General features: G+C 40.6%; 2 protein-coding genes across 9 annotated transcripts; both read left to right on the top strand.

Annotated features, from left to right (window-relative positions):
• Positions 1-916: 916 nt before the first annotated feature.
• LOC148848447 (uncharacterized) lies at positions 917-6,391 on the top strand. Of its 8 annotated transcripts, none has more exons than XM_088952467.1 (5): positions 917-1,264; positions 1,673-1,729; positions 5,119-5,469; positions 5,570-5,642; positions 5,720-6,391. In XM_088952467.1, exons 2-5 carry the CDS (start codon positions 1,721-1,723, stop codon positions 6,217-6,219), a joined length of 933 nt encoding a protein of 310 aa, XP_088808593.1. In that variant the 5' UTR covers positions 917-1,264; positions 1,673-1,720; the 3' UTR covers positions 6,220-6,391. The 8 variants fall into 8 exon arrangements, with proteins under 8 accessions (XP_088808593.1, XP_088808596.1, XP_088808590.1 ...); XM_088952470.1 differs by having other exon boundaries at positions 1,011-1,264; positions 5,122-5,469; XM_088952464.1 differs by having other exon boundaries at positions 1,123-1,264; positions 5,116-5,469.
• Positions 6,392-13,304: 6,913 nt separating this feature from the next.
• On the top strand, positions 13,305-16,421 carry LOC148848446 (expansin-like B1). The gene is made up of 5 exons (XM_088948302.1): positions 13,305-14,819; positions 14,950-15,056; positions 15,147-15,328; positions 15,432-15,564; positions 15,906-16,421. The coding sequence occupies exons 1-5, from the start codon at positions 14,675-14,677 to the stop codon at positions 16,107-16,109; spliced, it is 771 nt and encodes a 256-aa protein (XP_088804428.1). The 5' UTR covers positions 13,305-14,674; the 3' UTR covers positions 16,110-16,421.
• The last annotated feature ends 2,795 nt before the right edge of the window (positions 16,422-19,216 follow it).

Below are 19,216 nucleotides of genomic sequence, written 5' to 3'. Positions count from 1 at the left end.
TTGATTCAGACTCGGGCCTTAGGCCAATATCTTTGGGATGGACCTAAGTTAACAATAAACCTGTCCGACCCTGGCTCAATACGCTTGACTTGCGCCCCTAAATGGAATATGTATGGGATATGAGGACACCGATAATATGGAACATGTTGGAATGATTTCTGTTGGGTGGAATGCTGGATTCAATTTTTAGAATCCCAATTTGTTCCTCAATCTCACACCAACCTGACAACACTTTCAGCTGTGCATTTGAAACAAGACCTGATCTGCTCCTCACACCTGGTGCCTCCTCACAGGAACCTTACACGCACATCCTATCATGCATTGAGAACATCTCCCATACTTATTGGTTATTATTCACGGGAAATGTTCCCAATGCATGGTGGATGTGCCTGTAAGGTGCCCATTTGTGAGGAGTAGATCCCGTCACATTTGAAACATCTCTCACATTCATATTCATCATTCATGGGTCTGTGAGGAGAACCCAGATTTCCTACTCACTTTCTCTACCCACACCCTACTTACACTGAATTGCAGCTGCACATCTCACAAAACAAGATGGCGCAATTTAAGAAGGGAAGCCACGCATCCCAATCTAATATATAAATCAGTCCAATGTGAGTCCATTATAAATGAACCAGGTCCAATTCAGTCCAATCCAATGAATGTTTTGGATCAATTTGAACTGGTCCAATTCAATGTCTGGACTGTCTAATTTGTTCAAATTCATTTTGATTTAGATTGATTTCAACCCAAACCCAGCCCATTGACACATTTATCCTTATCTTATATCAATGGACCATAAATCGGCTTAATCCAACCCAATCCAACATAAATTTGTTACAAACAGACCAGGTCCAATCTAATCTAATAAATATTTTGGATCAGATTGATCCAATCCAATATGTCTTGTTAGTCCGTCCAATCAGTCCAGATTGATTTTAGACTGGACGGGGTCCAATCCAAAACCGTGACACCCTTACAAACCACTAAACCAGGCAATCACATTTCCCATGAACCCGATCGCCTACTGTGTGTGAACAGCTATGCAACCAACTACCATTTACCGGTGGACATGCCAATGTCATGGATCGACAGCAGTGCGAGCAACAGATCTGCGGTGGTTTTCTATTACAATTTGCAAGTATAGTCTTACATGCCTGAAAGTGCACAAAAATGCAGAGCAGAAAAGTGCAGGAGATACCGATTTTGCAAACAAACTCCAACACTACCAACAAAAGCTAGCTGGCTCTATCATTTTAAAATTGTAAGATGACCATATCTTTGTTTCTTGAAATTATCACATTTTTGGACGGCAATGATATCTCCACTCCACCCACGGATGAAAACTCACTTTCCTTTGATTCCTTCATGCAGAAGGATGCGGTTGAAAAGCAAGAAAGTAATAAAACAACCCTATGGCACTAAAATTAGATAGATTCGTTGAGGAAAAAGCTGTTATTTTTAATTGTTTTTGGTTCTTTTAAGTTAAAGTTATCATCATTTATGAGAAAGATCGCGATGTCTCCAACAACCATCCACCTAACCCCAACTTTTCTAGACTGCAGTTGGTGCAAACCTGGAAAACTGCGGTTTGGAGTTGTGTATCCAAACGGGTCGTTGTGGGTTTTCTCTTTGTTCGAAATTGATTTCGTTCTCTTCTTGTTTTGATCAGATGTAACGTAAAACAGTGAAACCAAGCGGTCTTAAGCTTGAGTTGGCCATGGCTGAGGTGAGCTCTTTACGTCTTCTTGCATTCCCTGGAAACGATTTTATTTGATGCATACTACATGTTTGATAGATTTTCTAAAGAAGTTCTATGCCGAAGTATTTGCATAATCAAAGAGAATGAGTAAGAAAAAAAATGTTCTGTAATTCGCATTTCCTAGAAAATTAATGTTCGATGGACTCTAATGTCTTAGTCAACTTTGATGCCTAGTTGTTTTTAGCACACAGGAGGGTGTCGCTTACCAAAAGTATGAACACGTTAAGAATCAAGTGCTGCCCAGTTAGCCCATTCTCTTTTCCCTGTTTTCCTTTCTATTTCCGAGGGTCTGAGCGTAAGGAGTGTCGGGGGTGTGCAATAACTGTTTTGAGTTGTTTTGTGAAGCTTAAGTTTGTGGAGTTCAAGCACATAAAATTCCAGAGTGCTGCTGTCTTAATTTGCATCTTGTTCACAGAACCTCTCAGTCACCTGCTTATCCCGAGCCCATACTAGGATAGCAGTATATTTTTAGGCAACTGCCGAAAGTCTCCTTTTAATCAAAAGATTCTCAAAGTGCCAATTCTGTATTTCATAGAATGATATTTAGACGAATTAGTTACTCATAATCTTGGATGCTTATAAGTAGGATTCTGCATTTTGGTGGACTAACAAGGCGAGTGAAACCAAATTTTGTGACAATAATCTAGTTCAACAGTATATTGAAGTTGTTTAACTCTCTTTGAAACGCTTACATTGATAATTATTCTCATGAGGGTGAGCCTGGGATTTTCAAATGGTCATGATAAGAACACCATTCTTTCATGATAAAGACTTAAAGTGAGAGGATTCTTAACCAGAAAGAAACTAAAGGTAATTTACAGAGGTGGGGTAAAGAGCTAGAAATCTGCTTGTTATTTGATCTACAAGTCTATGACGCGGGTTTATATTGTCAAACAATGAGGTATTGTAAAACACTACCTCAGAATGTGCGAGTTTTGCGATTTTGTTTTTGGAGTTTGGATGCTAATGACATTGTAAAAATCCATTTTTATGTTGATAGAAGGATGAAAAAATTGCTGTCAAACATCTCTAGAGAAAGGCTTCAACAGAATTTCATTGTCATACACATAGTGTAGACTATAACAGCTTGAGTGGATATAGAGTAGAGATGGTATTGAGAGGAAGGAGGGGCTGCTGGGTTGGAACTTGGAAGCATCAGTTAAAGTGAAGTTGAGAATCTACTCTTGAAAAATAAGAGGATTGGGAATTTGTGGGCCAAAGATTAACTGTAATTTCTCTGGTGCAGGGTAAGAAGATAGGGTTATAATGGTCTTCAAAATAGAATTAGATATAAGATGGTCATTGTACCATTTCTTCCTTTTGGTGCAGGAGATTATATGGCTAGGAGAAGTTGCTTGCAGTTGCAAATGGTACTGCAAGTAAATAATAATCACATGGAATCTAGAAGTTCAGATGCCATTTTAAAGATATCTTAGTTTTGTTCCCCTTGATTAAGGATAGCCTGTCATTCTGGGCTCCTAGGTTTTGAAGTATGAATAGTGGCGGTATTTTGATCAGTAGCACAGGGGATAAAGAATAGATATGATATTTCTCAGTATCTGAGTAAAACATTTACAGGCTCAGCTTTTCTTGGAACACAAGTGGTAGAGTCATTTCCTTTACTGCTTTACCTAGTCAAACAATAGAGGACTCCCTAATATGCCATAACAATGTTCACTTTCATGATTCAACAATAAATCGAGCCTAATGTCATACCTCCTGCATGGTCCTTAGTCTGTTAGGATTGGAAATCCTACTTCCTATAGTAGCTCATCTATCAGATATTGGATCATATTCCCATGCTGGTTACTATATTTATTTCTTTCTCCTCTCCCTTTCAAGAATATACTGCTATTTGTTAGCAGCTTTAGAATCTAGTTGGCAATTGGTAGGGTTGAGGAGAAGGGGATTCAGTTTTTTTCTGCTACAAGGTTCTGGTTTAGTTCTTCAACAGAAGTTGAAAGGAGAAGCAGTTTTAGGAATCTAGTTGGCAATTGGTAGGGTTGGGGAGAGGGGGGGTTCAGTTTTTTTCTGGTACAAGGTTCTGGTTTAGTTCTTCAACAGAAGTTGAAAGGAGATGTAAATGAAGTAATGAACAAATTTATTTGAAAATATGCGTCAGAAGGCCGTGTCAGTGGGGAACAATAATAATTATTGATATAAAGAAGATATACTACTACCAAGGCTCCGGTGGCATAGGGTGAAAGCATAACTCTGGAAAGATTTCATAGTGATTCACTGACCACTGAGATAATGTAAATTGGTAAGTTAAATATATGGTCTATTTGGCTTGAGGAAAAGATGAACTCATCATGACCATGATTCACAATTTCCCTGAAATTTGTTGAGATTTCCCCACTTATCTAAGCATGAAACTAGAAAAGAAGTCCTAACACTAATATTTTGGAAATTCTGATATAACAGAAAAAAACTTTCTACGTGTAAGCATTCCAAATTTTGATGAAAATTTTTTACGGAATCACAAGAATGACTGTGAGGCATAGAGGCAACCCCTAAGTAGCTAGCTAGAAAAATGAAACTATGATATGCTGATTCTGGACCTTTGAGTCACCATCTATATTTGGATTTTTTTAAGAGTTATATTTTTATACTTTAGAAATAACTTGAATTGTTATAGTAATCATAGTTTTGATAAAATAGTTATCGTCTAGAGTATTTGGTTTCATAAAAAATGAATTAGGTCAATTAATTGAACATGCATGCATCTCATTTGAGGCTTAAATCTTGACCATACCTCATGAGGACGTTACTGTTTGGAATTATGCTTAGGGTACACCTGTCAACTATCATTGAAAATACTGGTTTAAAGGCATAGATGTATAATATAGAGTCAGGTTCAGGTTCAACAAGGATTACTTGAGGGCCAAGTCTGAGAATAACCATATTACAAAATGGACTATGATTTTATCCTTAATCCAGCACAACCCTGTATTGTGTTTTGGCCAAACCCAATTTTTACCCTTACCAAAACCAATTCCATGATACTTCAGAAAAGTTTGAGGTTTAAATATAGTGGCCACTAATCTCTATTGTCATCATGTCTGTGCATGTGGACAAGGATATCGAATCAGGGTTCATGGAAATTCCATAATCACATCAAAGATCTTTGATGCCAAACACAATCCTCTCAACGGCCATTACTATCCAATCTGCTCTACAAGTTCAAATGGTCAGACAGAAGTGCATTGGATGCTAAAAATAAGGAAATGATCCAAACATTCTATGTTGTAGTCTACATGAAACTTTGATATGTTTTGTCTAGTCATATTTGTTTTTAGCACGGGAAATCCATGTAATCATCCTGTTACTTGAATTTTCTTTTCAATTTTAAGCAGCAGGAATCAGAGGATGCATCTCAAATACAGATTGCCTCTCAAGACAGATCTAAGGCCAAATGGACACCACCACGGGATGATTATCTCATTGAACTAATGATCGATCGACTTCCATTTGGGTGGAAAAAAAGTGAAAATGGATTTACCAAACAAGCTTGGCTTTCCATGGTAATCCGTTTCAATAGGAAATTTGGTCTAGATTTTGAGAAAGCACAGTTAAGAAACCGATACACCAACTTAAGGAGGATGTACTTCATTATTAAGTCACTTATTAATCAAGATGGATTTGGTTGGGATGATGCACAACAGACAATTACTGCTTCAGATGAAGACTGGAACCGTTATATCTTGGTATGTTGCTCTTTTAAGATTTTCAAAATGGCTATGAATATCTTTGAGCCATGGACAGCAGATTGTAGCATAGCAAAATTATGCTGGTAATAATGTGCAGGAGCATCCTGATATGGAGTCTTATAGGTTTAAGAGCTTTCCACTGTACAAGAAATTGGCATTAATTTTTGAAGGTAACTACATTATTTTTTCATAACAGCTTTAAAAAATTTGAATATTATACCTATGATTTTGTATGTTAATGCCACAGGTTCCAAAGGGCGTTCTCTTATGAACAGTCCTACAGAGGTGACAAAAGAAGGCAATAGCATCAAAGGATTGTCAATATTTCCCAATGACTCTACCCTGCAACATATACCACAAACTGACACAGTAAATGAGCAGTCAAAAACAAGTTCAGATACAATGTCCTCTGAAAGAGGTATACAGTCCAAGAAGCATCAAGCTACTGAGGAGACAATTTCATGTCGTAGTAAAAGATCACGGAATGCTGAATTGATGATTGCACGTGTTATTTCAGAAATGGCATCAAATTCTAAAATCAATGCAAAACAAGTTGTCAACTCAAGGCAGTATTCATATGATAGATGCTTGGAAGAACTACAGGAATTGGAAGGTTTGGAGGATTCAGTTTTTGTGAAGGCAGTTAGGCTTCTAAGAGATGAAAAGAATGCAATTGCTTTCATGACACTCAAAGGCGCTAGGAGATTACTATGGCTAAAGACAGAATGCCAAGCTGAGTTTCCTTAGGCGATAGGAGATTACTCTGGCCAAAGGCAGAATCGACGCTCAAAGTCTAGTGAGTCGAACTTTTGCACCAACAGTTATAATTAACATCCTTTTTTATATTGTGAATTATATGTAACTTGTTAATGTAAAACCTTTTGTACTATGAAGCAGTTTCTTTGAGTAATTTTAGTCACACTACTGTGCAACTTTTTGTGCTTTGATGGATGTACATAGGGGGTGAGCATGGGTCGGTTCAGTTCGGTCCATGGGAGAACCCGGAACGTACCTGTAGGGGTCGGTTCTAGGTTTTTGGAACTGGAGCCTATCCTGTGAAGGTTGGTTCCAAGGTCAGTTCTGGCCTTGGCAGTTTCGGGGTCGATTTCAAGGTATACCTGTGGAACCTATTCATTCTTTACTTTCCCCCTTCAAGAAAAAAAAATGAAACATGTCCTTTAAAAACTTGATTTTCAATAATGATAATATATAGTTTAAACCTTATATTGTCTTTATTGATTAAATTAAGTAATTTAATATGTAGATTATCATAATATATTAACATATAGTTGAAAATTTGTCATTATAATTTAAATTTTGTAAATATTACCTTTTACATGATTTATTATACACATACAATAAAATGAAAACAAATGACCAAATCACTTAAGTAGCTCGATGGTCAAGTGAGACCATGGCTTTTGTAACCATGAGTGCTTTGGCTCAAATCTTTACATCCTTAAAAAATATTTTGGGGTTTATTTCAAGGCAAATTCGGTTCCAAGACCGGTTCGGGTAGGGTAAACCCTTAGATCCTGAAACTGACCTGGGTAGGGTTGGTTCAAGGCCGGTTCGAGGTCAGTTCCATTCGGTTCTGGGTAGAACCTACCCATTTGCTCACCCCTAGATGTACTTGGTTCAAAACATTGTACTTCTTGGGCTACCAACTTGACTCTAAAATAGGGAGATTGTGTTTCTTTACCAAGCATCTAAATATATAATACATGAAAGAGAGGAGTATATATAGGCCAGGGGTAGAGCAAGGCAGTCTGGATCAAATAGGCATAGTATTGTAAGCACGTTTAATGAGCACTAAGAATTTTTTTTGTAACACCTGTCCCTTAAAATACCTCCAATCAACCATTGAAAAAGATTAAAAACAATTTTTGACAGTGAGAATATTTATTAAATGCTCATTGAACTTGCTTATTATGATGTGCCTACTAGATCCGGACCCGGAGCAAAGGGGGAGGGCCAACTAGGGCTGTCAACGGAGGTCTGGCTGGAAGTGGAACTAACCCGGCAAGAAATATTAAGGAACTGGAACCGAATCGGACCTGATAGCGTCTGTAATTTTAAACCCAAAACTGAACTGATCAATTCTCGGGACAATTGGGTCTGACCTGACGGACCCGATCATAATAAGTCAAGGTTCTGAGCCACAGGGAGACCATGGTTCCCCCTGGCTCTGCACCTAAGCACACATCTCTACCACCAAGGTGGGTGGGCTTCTTGCAACATGTTAGGTTGGTCTTGACCAAATCAAGAAGATAGAGAATCATACTGTAGCAATTGGATATGCTACCTCGACTGTCGCCCCTGTGGCTCAGGCGAGTTCTGTTCTTTCGAAATCTTGGCCAAGATGATTAGTGTCGTTCGTTATAGAATGAGTTCTTCAACTTAGTTTTTGCCTCACTGTGCATTTGTTTGGTAAAATCAGTTTGCGCAAAAAAACCAAATGTAACGTACCTCGAATGTACAAGCATTTGTTTTTATAATCCATGCAAGACTAGAGTTGATATCTCCACCTCACAATGCCCTACAGCACATCCTCTTCATGTATTGAAAATATCTTTTAATGATGATATTATCGATTTTGATACTATCATCGGAAGATGTTTCAAATACACGGCGGGAATGTGCTGTGGGAAGTTGTGAGACAACCCCTTGTGGGGGCGGAGATGTGAACTCGCAAGACTAATATAGAATTCTGTTATTCTCTGCGTTATATCCTCAAATGATGTATGTATCAAATTACCGATGGATGGCCAAACAAACTGTAGAGGCACCTTTCAATCATCAAATACTTTAATCTATCCCTTGTACGTGTAGTGCACGCACAGTTCTTTGAAAAAGGAGCAGTTTGAGGCTGAGCATCATTAGAATTATAGTTCGTCTCTAACTTTTGCCTTCATGTAAGGAAGCTGGGGTCACCTATCCACAAAGTGGCTGGACTGATCATCAAAGCAGCCAATTCAATAATAAAAAGGAGGAGAACTTGTTCTTTCTCCCCTTTTATGTGTTCACATCATGATTTCACCCAAGTTGGTATATAGTGCATTGAATCACTAAGTCTAGCTTCCTTTTGAAGGAGTATCTAAACTAATATGAATTATGATTCCAAATGATAAATTATTGCACAAAAGCGGCATTATTCTTCTCATGATCATGCTTTTACTTTTTAAAACCTTTTCTATATTTTGAAATGGAACATGTCATTTTAGTGTCTCCTGTTTAGGGTTAATTATTTAGTAGTTAGTAGATATACTGGATTGGTTTATATATAAATTTAATATTCTAAGCTAGTCCATAATTATTTGGTTAATTGGATGTCTGAAGAGATGACCGACAGCTTGCCTTCCAAGTCCTAATCTAGGGCATCCCATAGCCCATCTTGTTTGTAATTCACAAAGCTGGGAAATGCTTTCCCTTTGGCCTTGAAAGCTAAAATTAAAGTTTTGATTGGACACTAAAAAGTATCAAGGGCCTGTTTGATTTACTGGAATAGAGGTCTGGAATTGGAATCAGAATTGGCCATTCCAATTCCAAATGTTTGTTGTTGGGTGGAATTGGGATCCCATTCCCAATCCTGTATTCGAGGGAATGATTATTGTAAGTAAGGTGGTGGTACTTTGCGAGCACTTAGTTACAATTATTCCCTCCCCTCCTGTTGGGAATGAAATCCCATTCTAGCTTATTTCAATTCCTGTTTGAATCAAACAAACCGTGGAAACAGATCATTCTCTCCGATTCTGAGAGATTTAGATCCTGATTCCCACTATGAACCAAATGAACCCCAAGTAGATCATTCTAAGAATGAAGAAGGAATCACCATTTTAGTGATAATAACTCGGAGGCTTTTCAAGGTAGTGCTATCCTTATTGAATCATTATGGGGTTTGTTGGTATTCGGATTGGCCGAGGACAACAAGGTAAATTTGTTCCGCTTCCTGGATGAGCTGACTAGGAGCATCCGAGCTATGGTCGGCCAAGATAGAGCCAAGGACGAGGATCAATGATGTTGAAGTAGGGTCGAGGGCAAGGACCGGTGTTGTCCGAAGAAGGCCGAGGTTGAGGGCCAGTGGGATCCGTGGAGTGCCGAGAACTTATGAAGGAAGGAATGTCAAAGGCCCTAGGTAAAGACCCGAGGCGAGGACTCTGACAGTCAAGTTAGTAGGGCGTAGTAAGGAGGGTAGACGAGGTCCAAAGGGTTCGGATGATGTTCGAAGGGTTCGAACGAGGTCGCCTGGAAACTGGGGATCTAGAGTGCAAGTTTTGGGTTTGTATCCTAAAAAGTTGTTCCCAAGAAAAAATCCCTTACCTTGGGGGAGTGCTACCCTATTTATACTTGAGGTCTCCTGACGGCAGACGCTGCAGACAGTTAGGATGTGTTCTGTCCTTGAGCGGGCGACCATTCGAGCTTGCTGCATATGGTCGCCATTGGTTTTGCATTGGGCACTAACCCCTACGTTGTCTGACGCGTTGATTCGCTTGAGCCCGACCACATGTCAATGTGCCAAAGGCCCACCAAATGTGCCTACATCACTTGCCTCCACTCTCGAGGCCGTGGTGGAGGTCTTAGCTTAGGACCTTGGCTTTGGCTGAAGAGAGTGTTCTTGCTAGGAGGTACTGAGTGACCTTCTGTGGCGAAGGCCTAGGCTGTGGCCAAGCTGGAGAGAGTAGTCTTTTGGCGAGGAGGTGTTGGCCTCGATTTTGGGACACACCTGCCGAGGTGAGACCGTTGGGGTGCGTCAGCCGAGGTGAAGCCGTCGGGGTGCATTCGTCGAGGTGAGACCGTTAGGGTGCGTTCGTCGAGGTGAAGCCATCGGGACACATCTGCCGAGGTGAGACCGTTGGGGTGTGTCCGCCGAGGTGAAGCCGTTGGGGCGCATCCGCTGAGGTGAGACCTTTGGGGTGCGTTTGCCAAGGTGAAGCCATCGGGGCGCATCCGCCAAGGTGAGACTGTCTGGGTGCGTCCGCTAAGGCGAAGTTGTCAGGGTGCATCTGTTGAGGTGAGACCATTAGGGTGTGTCCACCGAGGCGATGACGTAGGGGTGCATCTGCCAAGGTGAGACCTTTAGGGTGCGTCCGCTGAGGCAAACCCGTCGGGGTGCATCCGCCAAGGTGAGACTGTCAGGGTGCATCTGTCGAGGCGAAGCCATCATGGCACATCCGCCGAGGTGAGACTGTCGGGGTGCATCCGCCGAGGTGAGACCGTCAGGGTGCACCCGCCGAGGTGAGACCGTCGGGGTGTTGGAGTTGATTCCTTCAGCATGTTTGTTGAAGTGGGGGGCCAATGCCAGCGCTCAAACTTGGAAGAGAACTTGCTCACTCGGAGGGTCTCACCGATGCCAAGGCCAAAATCGAGGGCCTTCCTGTCGGTGGCCACCCAAGGGGCTATGTGCGTTGGAATGCAGTCCAGTCCAAGCGTGTAACCTTAGCAAAGGTTGTATGCTACAGAAGGGCACTCGATCGAGACTAGAACGTATGCGTTGAGGATTTGAGGCAAGGTAAAAGAGACTTACTTTATTACAAAAATGGTTTTTACATGGTCGGCCGAAGTTGAGCTCTTGCGGTCACATGGTTCGGCCTGCGGATGCAACTGAGGTTGAGGTGATGACGATGACTGACTACGGCAACGGCCATTGAGACAGGGTGATGAGATCGGTGTCAACAGCACCGAGTTGCTTCCAGTCGTCGTGGTCGTCGTCGCGGTTGTCCCGTCATTGGTGATCGCCATGGTCGATATTGGCATCGATGTCGATGCCAGCCTCTCCACCTGGGCATTCGCCGGTAGAGGCTTCTTCAGCAAAGATATACTTCTATGCCTTTTCCATAAATTTTGCTTTGGTTTTGACGGTGTTTTGGCGACAAAATTCTTAAGGTCCAACCCAGGGAGGAGGCCTTGGATCGCTGCGAGCATGGAGACCATGGGGTCGAGGTCGCAGACCTCCATCTCTTCTTTCTTGAAACGATCGATGTAGGACCGTAGGCTCTTGCCACGTCACTGTCGGATGGCCATGAGTGAGACGATGCTCTTCTGGTGTTGCCGGCTGCTGATGAAGTGGGCGAGGAATAGATGGGCGAACTAGTCCTAGGAGCTGATGGAACAGAGCGGGAGCTCAAAAAACCATCATCGAGCTGCCCCCTGAAGGTCGCCTGGAAAGCTCGGCACTTCAATGCGTCAGAGTACCCATACAAGAGCATGAGTGCCTGGAATCTCTCTAAGTGTTCATCTGGGCCCGATGTGCCATCGTAAGTCTCCAACGTGGGAGCTTTGAAATGAGGCGGAAGAGGTTCCGAGGTGATGGCGGCAGTGAAGGCATCCATCCTGGTGGAAGGGTGCTGACTGGCTGAGGTGTCACCTTGGCTCTCCTTGACTTGACGAATTTTGTCCTTCACTGCGCCGATATGTGCTCGTATATTGGCGATCTGCTGGCCGACGAGCACCCTGGCTTTGTCTTGGTCTTCACGGTAACAGGACAGGTTGGCTGCGTCTCGGTTCCTTTTGGCCCATCGGTCGTTAAGGTAGTCTCGGAGGTCCGAGGTGTGAGGCGGTTGGAGGGTCCTTGGTGGCTGACTCACACTCTAGCCGCTTCCGCCGAATGTTGAGGGGTCAGCCTTGGGGGGCACAACAGGGCGCTTAGCCGGTCGAGCCCGTGAATGGCGTTTGCGGCGATGCCCCCGGTTTTCAACGTGGCAGCCACCCTGCGGGCAACCTCCTACTGGTTGTCGCACCTCGTCCAGCCTCTACGAGAGGTCATCGAGTTGTTTGGAATTGGTCCCTAGTAACCAAGTTCTGTGTAACTTTCCTACGCCTAGCCATTTCATTGGAAGCTGAGTAATTGGGGGGAGGGCTTAGTAGTCAGTTCCTGCATACGACGCCAATTATTGGTGCTCGTATTGGCCGATGACAACAAGGTAAATTTGCTCCGCTTCCTAGACGAGCTAATTAGGAGGATCTGAGCTGTGTTTGGCCGAGGTAGTGCCTAGGATGAGGATCAATGATGTCCGAGTAGGGCCGAGGCTGAGGACCGGTGTTGTCCAAAGAAGGCCGAGGCCGAGGACCGGTGTTGTCTGAAGAAGGCAAAGGCTGAGGGCCAGTGGGATCTATGGAGTGCCGAGAACCTACAAAGGAAGGAACATCAGAGGCCCCGAGTGAAGACTCGAGGCGGGGACTTCGATGGTCAAGTTAGTAAGGCATAGTAGGGAGGGCGGACAAGGTCGCTTGGAAACTGGGGAGCTAGAGTGCAAGTTCTGGGTCTAGATCCAAAAAAGTTGTTCTCAAGAAAAGATTCCTTACCTTGGGGGAGTGATGCCCTATTTATACTTGAGATTGCCTAATGGCAGATGCGGACGGTTAGGATGTGATCCGCTCCTGAGTGGGCGGCCATCCGAGCTCGTTGCATGTAGTCACGCCATTGGTCCCACGCAGGCACTGACCCTTGCCTTGTCTTACGTGCAGATTCGCTCCGAGCCCGGCCACATGTCGACATGCCAAAGGCCCGCCAAATGCGGAGGATTCTTTGCGAATAATAAACAATGTGGGGGAAGATAAAGAAACAAAAAAAAAAAAAGGAAAAGAGAAGTAGCTAGAAGCCTAGAAATATAATATTTTTGGAAATCCAAATGCCACTTCCCCTTTTCCAACAAAGGTAATTGTTGCAAAGACACATAGTTTCATTGATTCATTATGTAAATTATTGATCCACTAAATAAATAGGACGATATATATAGAGCTAGAGGCTAGCTCCTTTCCTTATCCCTAGCTTGCATTGATGTCCTTGTAGATATGTACTTAGAATCTTTACAAGAACAAATAAAATCAATCTTTTGCTGGTGACAATAATGACAGTATTGGATAAACATTCTTGGCAAGGGGGGCCCAAACCCCTAATGGTGCCCATGCCATAGATGATGGTGATGGCATGGGCGCCAGCAGCCAGCCAGCTCTTTTCTATTTCTGCCTAATTAAATCCTAAAATCGATCAAATATACCAGACTTGGACACTGCAGATTAATTAACTTACCATATCTCACGAGACTGAATTAGCCCCACAACATCTCACAGCACATCCTTGCTGTGTATAGAGAATATCTCTTAATGATGACATCATCATTTCTGTTATTATTATTAGGAAATGTTTTCAATGCACGGGGATATATTGTGGACGTTGTGGTGGGCTGAATCTCAGGTATTATTATTAACATTAATGATATGATATGGCACTAAACAGAATAGAATGGCAAAACATATACCCATATAATTGGAATTGATGATGATGAGGATGATGATGATACCAATAACTATGAAATATAAAACAAAAATAAAAATTTATGGTCCATGATATTGTTATGTTACCAAATGGACTACATAATGGGTTGATAAAGATCTGGATGTTTCCTTCTCCTTTCCATACTTTGGACTCAAAAGCCTGATATATAGTTATTATAACAAGTGGGAATACTTAGAGAAATGAGATTCCTAAAATGGGCTCCCTGGTGCACAATCACCAAACTTTTCATGTCAAGCAAAACCATTTTGTATTTCTCATTCAAAGTTTCAAATCTTAGGTGCCAAACCACTGTAAATTTTCATATTTTTTTCTCATTCTAGTTAGGTAAAGATGGGGTCAAATCAGCGGCATCATGGTCTAGACAACACTGAACTGCATTCAGATGTGCTAATTAAGGGTTTCACCACAATTTCCTTTTACGCCATACCCAGAAATTTTGTTTATATAAAACGATATTTACGTGGTTCAGAGTTGATAGTTAATTATCATCATGGAGTAGAAAAGGGAAGAAAGATCAACAAGCTTATCCTTGGAGAAAACTTGGAAAATTTAATCCTTCCCTAATTCATTCAAGTGTTCAGCTTAATAAGAAAAGTTGCAATAAAGCATAGAAAATCTATAAGAAATCAAAAAGTCTACTCTCAACAACTAATTCAAAGTCCAAGATGGTTGCCGAGAAGATATTTTCTTTGTTTGAAGAATGAAAACATTCCCTTCATCCGAATCTTTCAAATTAACAGAATGTCAAAGTTTTACTGTAAAAAGTAACACGTGTGCTCTTGAATTCACTATAAATACTACAACTCCTACCATTCCTTAGCACTACCACCTTTCTTCTTTGCTTCTTCGCCACCTTTCTTCCTTAATTGCTTCCATTAATTTCTTCTGCTATTAATTCACCCTATAATGGTTCTCTTCGTTCAGTCTCTCCTTTTCCTCCTTGTCTCTTTTCTTCTGCTCCAAACTCCAGCATATGCTGCAACATGTAGCGACTGCTTCACTCAATCACGAGCAGCTTACTACCCCAACTCCGACGAGAAGGGAACAGAAGGTGCAAGAGAGTTTGAACTTAGAGAGAGAGAGAGAGAGAGCTCTAGCTATTACTTGCATTATCTGACAATCTGAAATCTAAATGTGCAATACGTAAAAGTTCTAACTTGTTTCTTATAACTAAATTGCAGATGGGGCGTGCGGATTTGGTTCATTTGGTGCAACAATCAATGGTGGCGACGTTTCTGCTGCATCTGATCTATACAGGGATGGTGTGGGTTGTGGTGCCTGCTACCAGGTGAAAATTAGTCCAGCAACTAAGATCTTCTGGTCTTGTTTAATGGTATTAGCTAGAGTATATAGAAATTGAACAATTCTGCTTCTCCAGGTGAGATGCACCAACGCTCAGTTTTGCTCAGACAATGGAGTGACCGTAGTCATCACCGACCATGGCTCAAGCGATCGCACTGACTTCATACTGAGCAGACGTGCCTTCAGCAAGATGGCTCAGACCACAGATGCCGCTGCATCTCTACTATCTCTTGGCGTGGTTGGCATCGAATACCGAAGGTGAGACCGATACCACCATTGTTCTTTTATATCTATTCAAATTAATTAAGTAGTCTTCAAACAAATTATAGCACTGAGACTTGGAGGTTCCTTCAATTTGCAGGGTTTCATGCAGTTACCCAAACAAGAACATCCAATTCAAGATTGATGAGAGCAGCAACTACCCCAACTATCTGGCTTTTGTTTTATGGTTTCAGCAAGGCAAGAAGGATGTAACTGCTGTACAGCTATGTGAGGTATTTTCACCCCCTTAATAGGTTGTTATTTTGAAATATGTGAAGCCCTTCACACGAAATCCCATGAACTTGAAGCGTAAACAGCAAGCATTGGCCCATATCCATGCCTTGTACTGAAATTTAATTAATTATAACGAGGCGACGAGAATCAAACACCAGACCATTTGATTAAAGTGACTTTGATACTATCTCAAATTACCATTCTAAACTGTTAGATGAAGTATTTGAATAAATTGTTATTCTTTAATATTCATAGATCATCATTTTGCTTGTTATAAAGCTTTTTCTGAAGCATGCAAAAACTGAGCCATGTTCATTTTTGGCATATTCAATGAATGCAGACTCAAAATTTTGTATGCAAGCTTCTGGATCGGAGTCATGGAGCAGTTTGGGACAGTGTGATGCCCCCAAGCGGACCCCTGTCTATAAGGATGCTATTGACCGACAGTGACACAGGAGATGAGACTTGGCTGGTGCCTACCAATGACATACCCCAGGACTGGAAGGCCGGAGATGTATACGACTCAGGAGTGCAAATAGAATGATCATAACCCCCAATAATAACTCAACTTCTTCTCGCTAGCGCTCATTCGTTGCATTCATACCAGAGAATAAGCTCGTCATACTTCATATTATATATAACCACAATAAAAAGAGTTCATACGTTGTTCTTTTGATTAATAGGTTTTATTTTATTATTATTATTATTATTATTTGTTTTGAGATTGGAGAATGGAGAAAGGAGAGGAGTAGTTCATCATTGAGTTTTTTGGTTTGTATGGACAATTTAGTTGATCAATAAAAATGTATGATTCCTTTATAAATACATAAATATTAATAGAAAAATTATTCAATCAGGTTGCCCTCTCTGAGCCCATCATTGCATGGTTTTTAAACCCGAACAGGTGACTGAATCGGTTAGGGATCCGGTTATCAGTTCGAACTTTCCGACCGTTCGACCCCAACGGCTTGTCTGTTCTAATAAAAAAAATTAAAAAATTAAAAATTTTGAAAAATAGTTAAAATCGTTCAAATGGTTCAAACGGTTAATCAGCCGATTTAGCAGTTTGTTGACCAAAATCAATACTTTGGGGGAAAAAAACGGGTTTGGAAAAAAACAAAACATATCAAATAACCGATTTCCAACTTTTCCGGTCCAACCGTCCAGTCTGGTCCGGTTTTGAAAACCAAGCATCATTGAACTTGATACAAGTTTTTTTCTTTCTCAAGTTTTTCCGCTACAGGAACTAATAATAATGAAAATTTAATTACATTTTTATTATTATGACCTCATGCCGCACAAGAGCTAGATCCATCAACTTTGAACTGATTAAATGTAGCAATGGCAATAGCTTAGCTAGCATCGGTTGTTTTCAATCACTGTCCCTATATCTCTTCGGAGGGGGGAGGTGGTGGGGGAGGGTGATATGAATGTGCGAAGACCCCTCCCTAGCCAACCGGGGAGCTATAGCTATTGCGGTTGAGTGATGCACAGTTCTACACAAATGCAAAGTAATTAAGTGTCATATCTTGACACGTTTCTGTATGGTGGATTTGGAACAACCTGATGGGACTACGGAAACGGAATGGAGGGTTGTTGAATGGGTAATTAAAAAAGTGTTAAACCAGCTGGTCCAACGTCTGAAGAAGTGAAGAGAACCTTAATTGCTTCTTTAATTCTTTTGGGCAATTCAAGGAAGCTGCACAAAAGGGCAAAGTGTAAAACATTCCTGTGGCACTTTTGCCTACATCTACATGTTGAGTGAGGATAAAGTTATTGCTTCGGGTCGGGTTCAGGAACTAAGCCCATATCAAGCCCGTCTCATTGGCATCCCTTTACACAGTCATAGACATATATAAAGATTGAATAGAACAGGGAGTAGGGATCTTAACTTAATTTTTGCTTAGTCATCCAACCCCATTAAGTTGACCTGGGTCAGTCGACCAGTGGGTTCACCCTCGTTGATCTAACCTGCCTCTCTCTCTCTCTCTGGTGAGGAAAACCTCCAAGGGTTGATGTTGATGATGCCCACCTAAGTAGGGCTGTCAATGGACTTAGAAATGTCCGATGATTCAATTTTAAATATGATTATAATTTGCATCTGATTAATAATTAGATTGGATATATTTACATGCTTTACACAAGGCAATTTCTAATCATGATGATAGTAAATAATATGTTTATAAAATTTTTTATATTTATAAAAATTATTTTTATTTGCTACACTTATTATTGTTTAATATGATGAATATACAATATTTGAAATATTTGAGATGTACCAAATGTTTTTATAATTTTTTGTATTAATTTTTCATGCTTTTGTTTGTTTGTTTTCATCTTTTTTAATTTTTCTTATTATTTAATAATGACACAAGGGTTGACACATTTGACCCCAAAGGTTGAATTGTTGACTCACCACCAAATGGAAAAACAACTCCATTTTTTTGTTAGTTCTGAATTTGTGTTTTATTCTCATCATCGATTAAAACAAGTATTCTTTATTACACATTTTTTTTCGATATGATTAATTAATATAAGATATTAGAGATATGCCCAAATGTTTTCTACATAATTTATATATTTTTTTGTGTTGTTTTTTGTAATTTTTATTTCAGAGGTTAACACATTTAACCTGAAAGGTTGAATTGCTGATCCACCATAAAAAAGGAAAACAATTCTTTAGCATGAAAGAGCTATATATCCCCCAGAGACATACATTAGGGCTCTCTCTCTCTCTCTCTTGCAAATGTCTTCAAAAGCAACTCAGTTCTTTCAATCTCCTCAACTCGTCTAGTTTCCAATTCCCTTTCACTTGTCTTATATGTTGCTCAAATTTAGACCAACAATATTCATATGCATTTAATATGCATATATAAGTTACAAAAGAACTTGTTTTTTTTTATCATTTTAACACATAATATGATTGTGGATTAAATCCACATTCGATCCAAAAGATAATTGAATGCAAATGTAAATATAGAGGTTTCATAATTGGATGCAGATGCAAATGCAATTGGGTTTGGTTTAAATCCAATTTTTACAGCCCCACTTACAAGGAGGACAAATCATCAATTGGGCCTAGTTGAGCCAAAACAAAAGCAAGAGAGCCTTGGAATATCAATAAGAAAGGAAAAAAATCAGGATCTGAAATTCTAGACTCACACTACACCCTAGTAGACTCAGCATTCCATGGTTTAGAAACAACATTGGAAGCTTAGCGTCATCCTTGTGCAAAAATAAAGTGCCAGTTTGAGGGATGAATTGCTTCTAGCTTTCCTAGATGGGTGTTACACAGACAACCTATAAGCTATGCTTGACGAAAAATTTGAAGAGCCTAAATTAGCTAACTCATTGGAAGAGCTGTTCACTTTAGCCTCTTTGAAAGCTTATCCAAAGCGCTTCAACATTGAAAATGATTATTGAACCCGTTCCATCTCCTATCAAGGTTTAAAACGATTGTTGACCTAGATGGTTCGACCATTTGACTCAAAAACCAACTATGATGTCACTTCCATTTTAACACTGAACCATTTTTCTCAAAAGTGATTGAATTGGTTAAAGAAACCGCTGACTTAGGCAATCAAATCATCAACTCGTTTGACTCAAGCAATGGTTCACAAGTTACTTTTAAAAGAAAATATTAAATTATTT

This window comes from Nelumbo lutea, chromosome 6, assembly GCF_056320005.1.
Source record: "Nelumbo lutea isolate HS-2025 chromosome 6, American lotus-T2T, whole genome shotgun sequence".
Lineage (NCBI taxonomy): Eukaryota > Viridiplantae > Streptophyta > Magnoliopsida > Proteales > Nelumbonaceae > Nelumbo > Nelumbo lutea.
This window is presented reverse-complemented; position numbering and strand designations above follow the sequence as displayed.

What these genes read in the sequence shown, in the direction of transcription:
- LOC148848447 (XM_088952464.1), top strand. An exon ending in ACTGGAACCGTTATATCTTG is followed by an intron (nt 5,470 to 5,569) that starts GTATGTTGCTCT and finishes AATAATGTGCAG; the next exon opens with GAGCATCCTGATATGGAGTC. An exon ending in ATTGGCATTAATTTTTGAAG is followed by an intron (nt 5,643 to 5,719) that starts GTAACTACATTA and finishes TTAATGCCACAG; the next exon opens with GTTCCAAAGGGCGTTCTCTT.
- LOC148848446 (XM_088948302.1), top strand. Translation starts at nt 14,675, where the DNA reads ATGGTTCTCTTCGTTCAGTCTCTCCTTTTCCTCCTTGTCTCTTTTCTT. An exon ending in GTTGTGGTGCCTGCTACCAG is followed by an intron (nt 15,057 to 15,146) that starts GTGAAAATTAGT and finishes CTGCTTCTCCAG; the next exon opens with GTGAGATGCACCAACGCTCA. An exon ending in CTGCTGTACAGCTATGTGAG is followed by an intron (nt 15,565 to 15,905) that starts GTATTTTCACCC and finishes CAATGAATGCAG; the next exon opens with ACTCAAAATTTTGTATGCAA.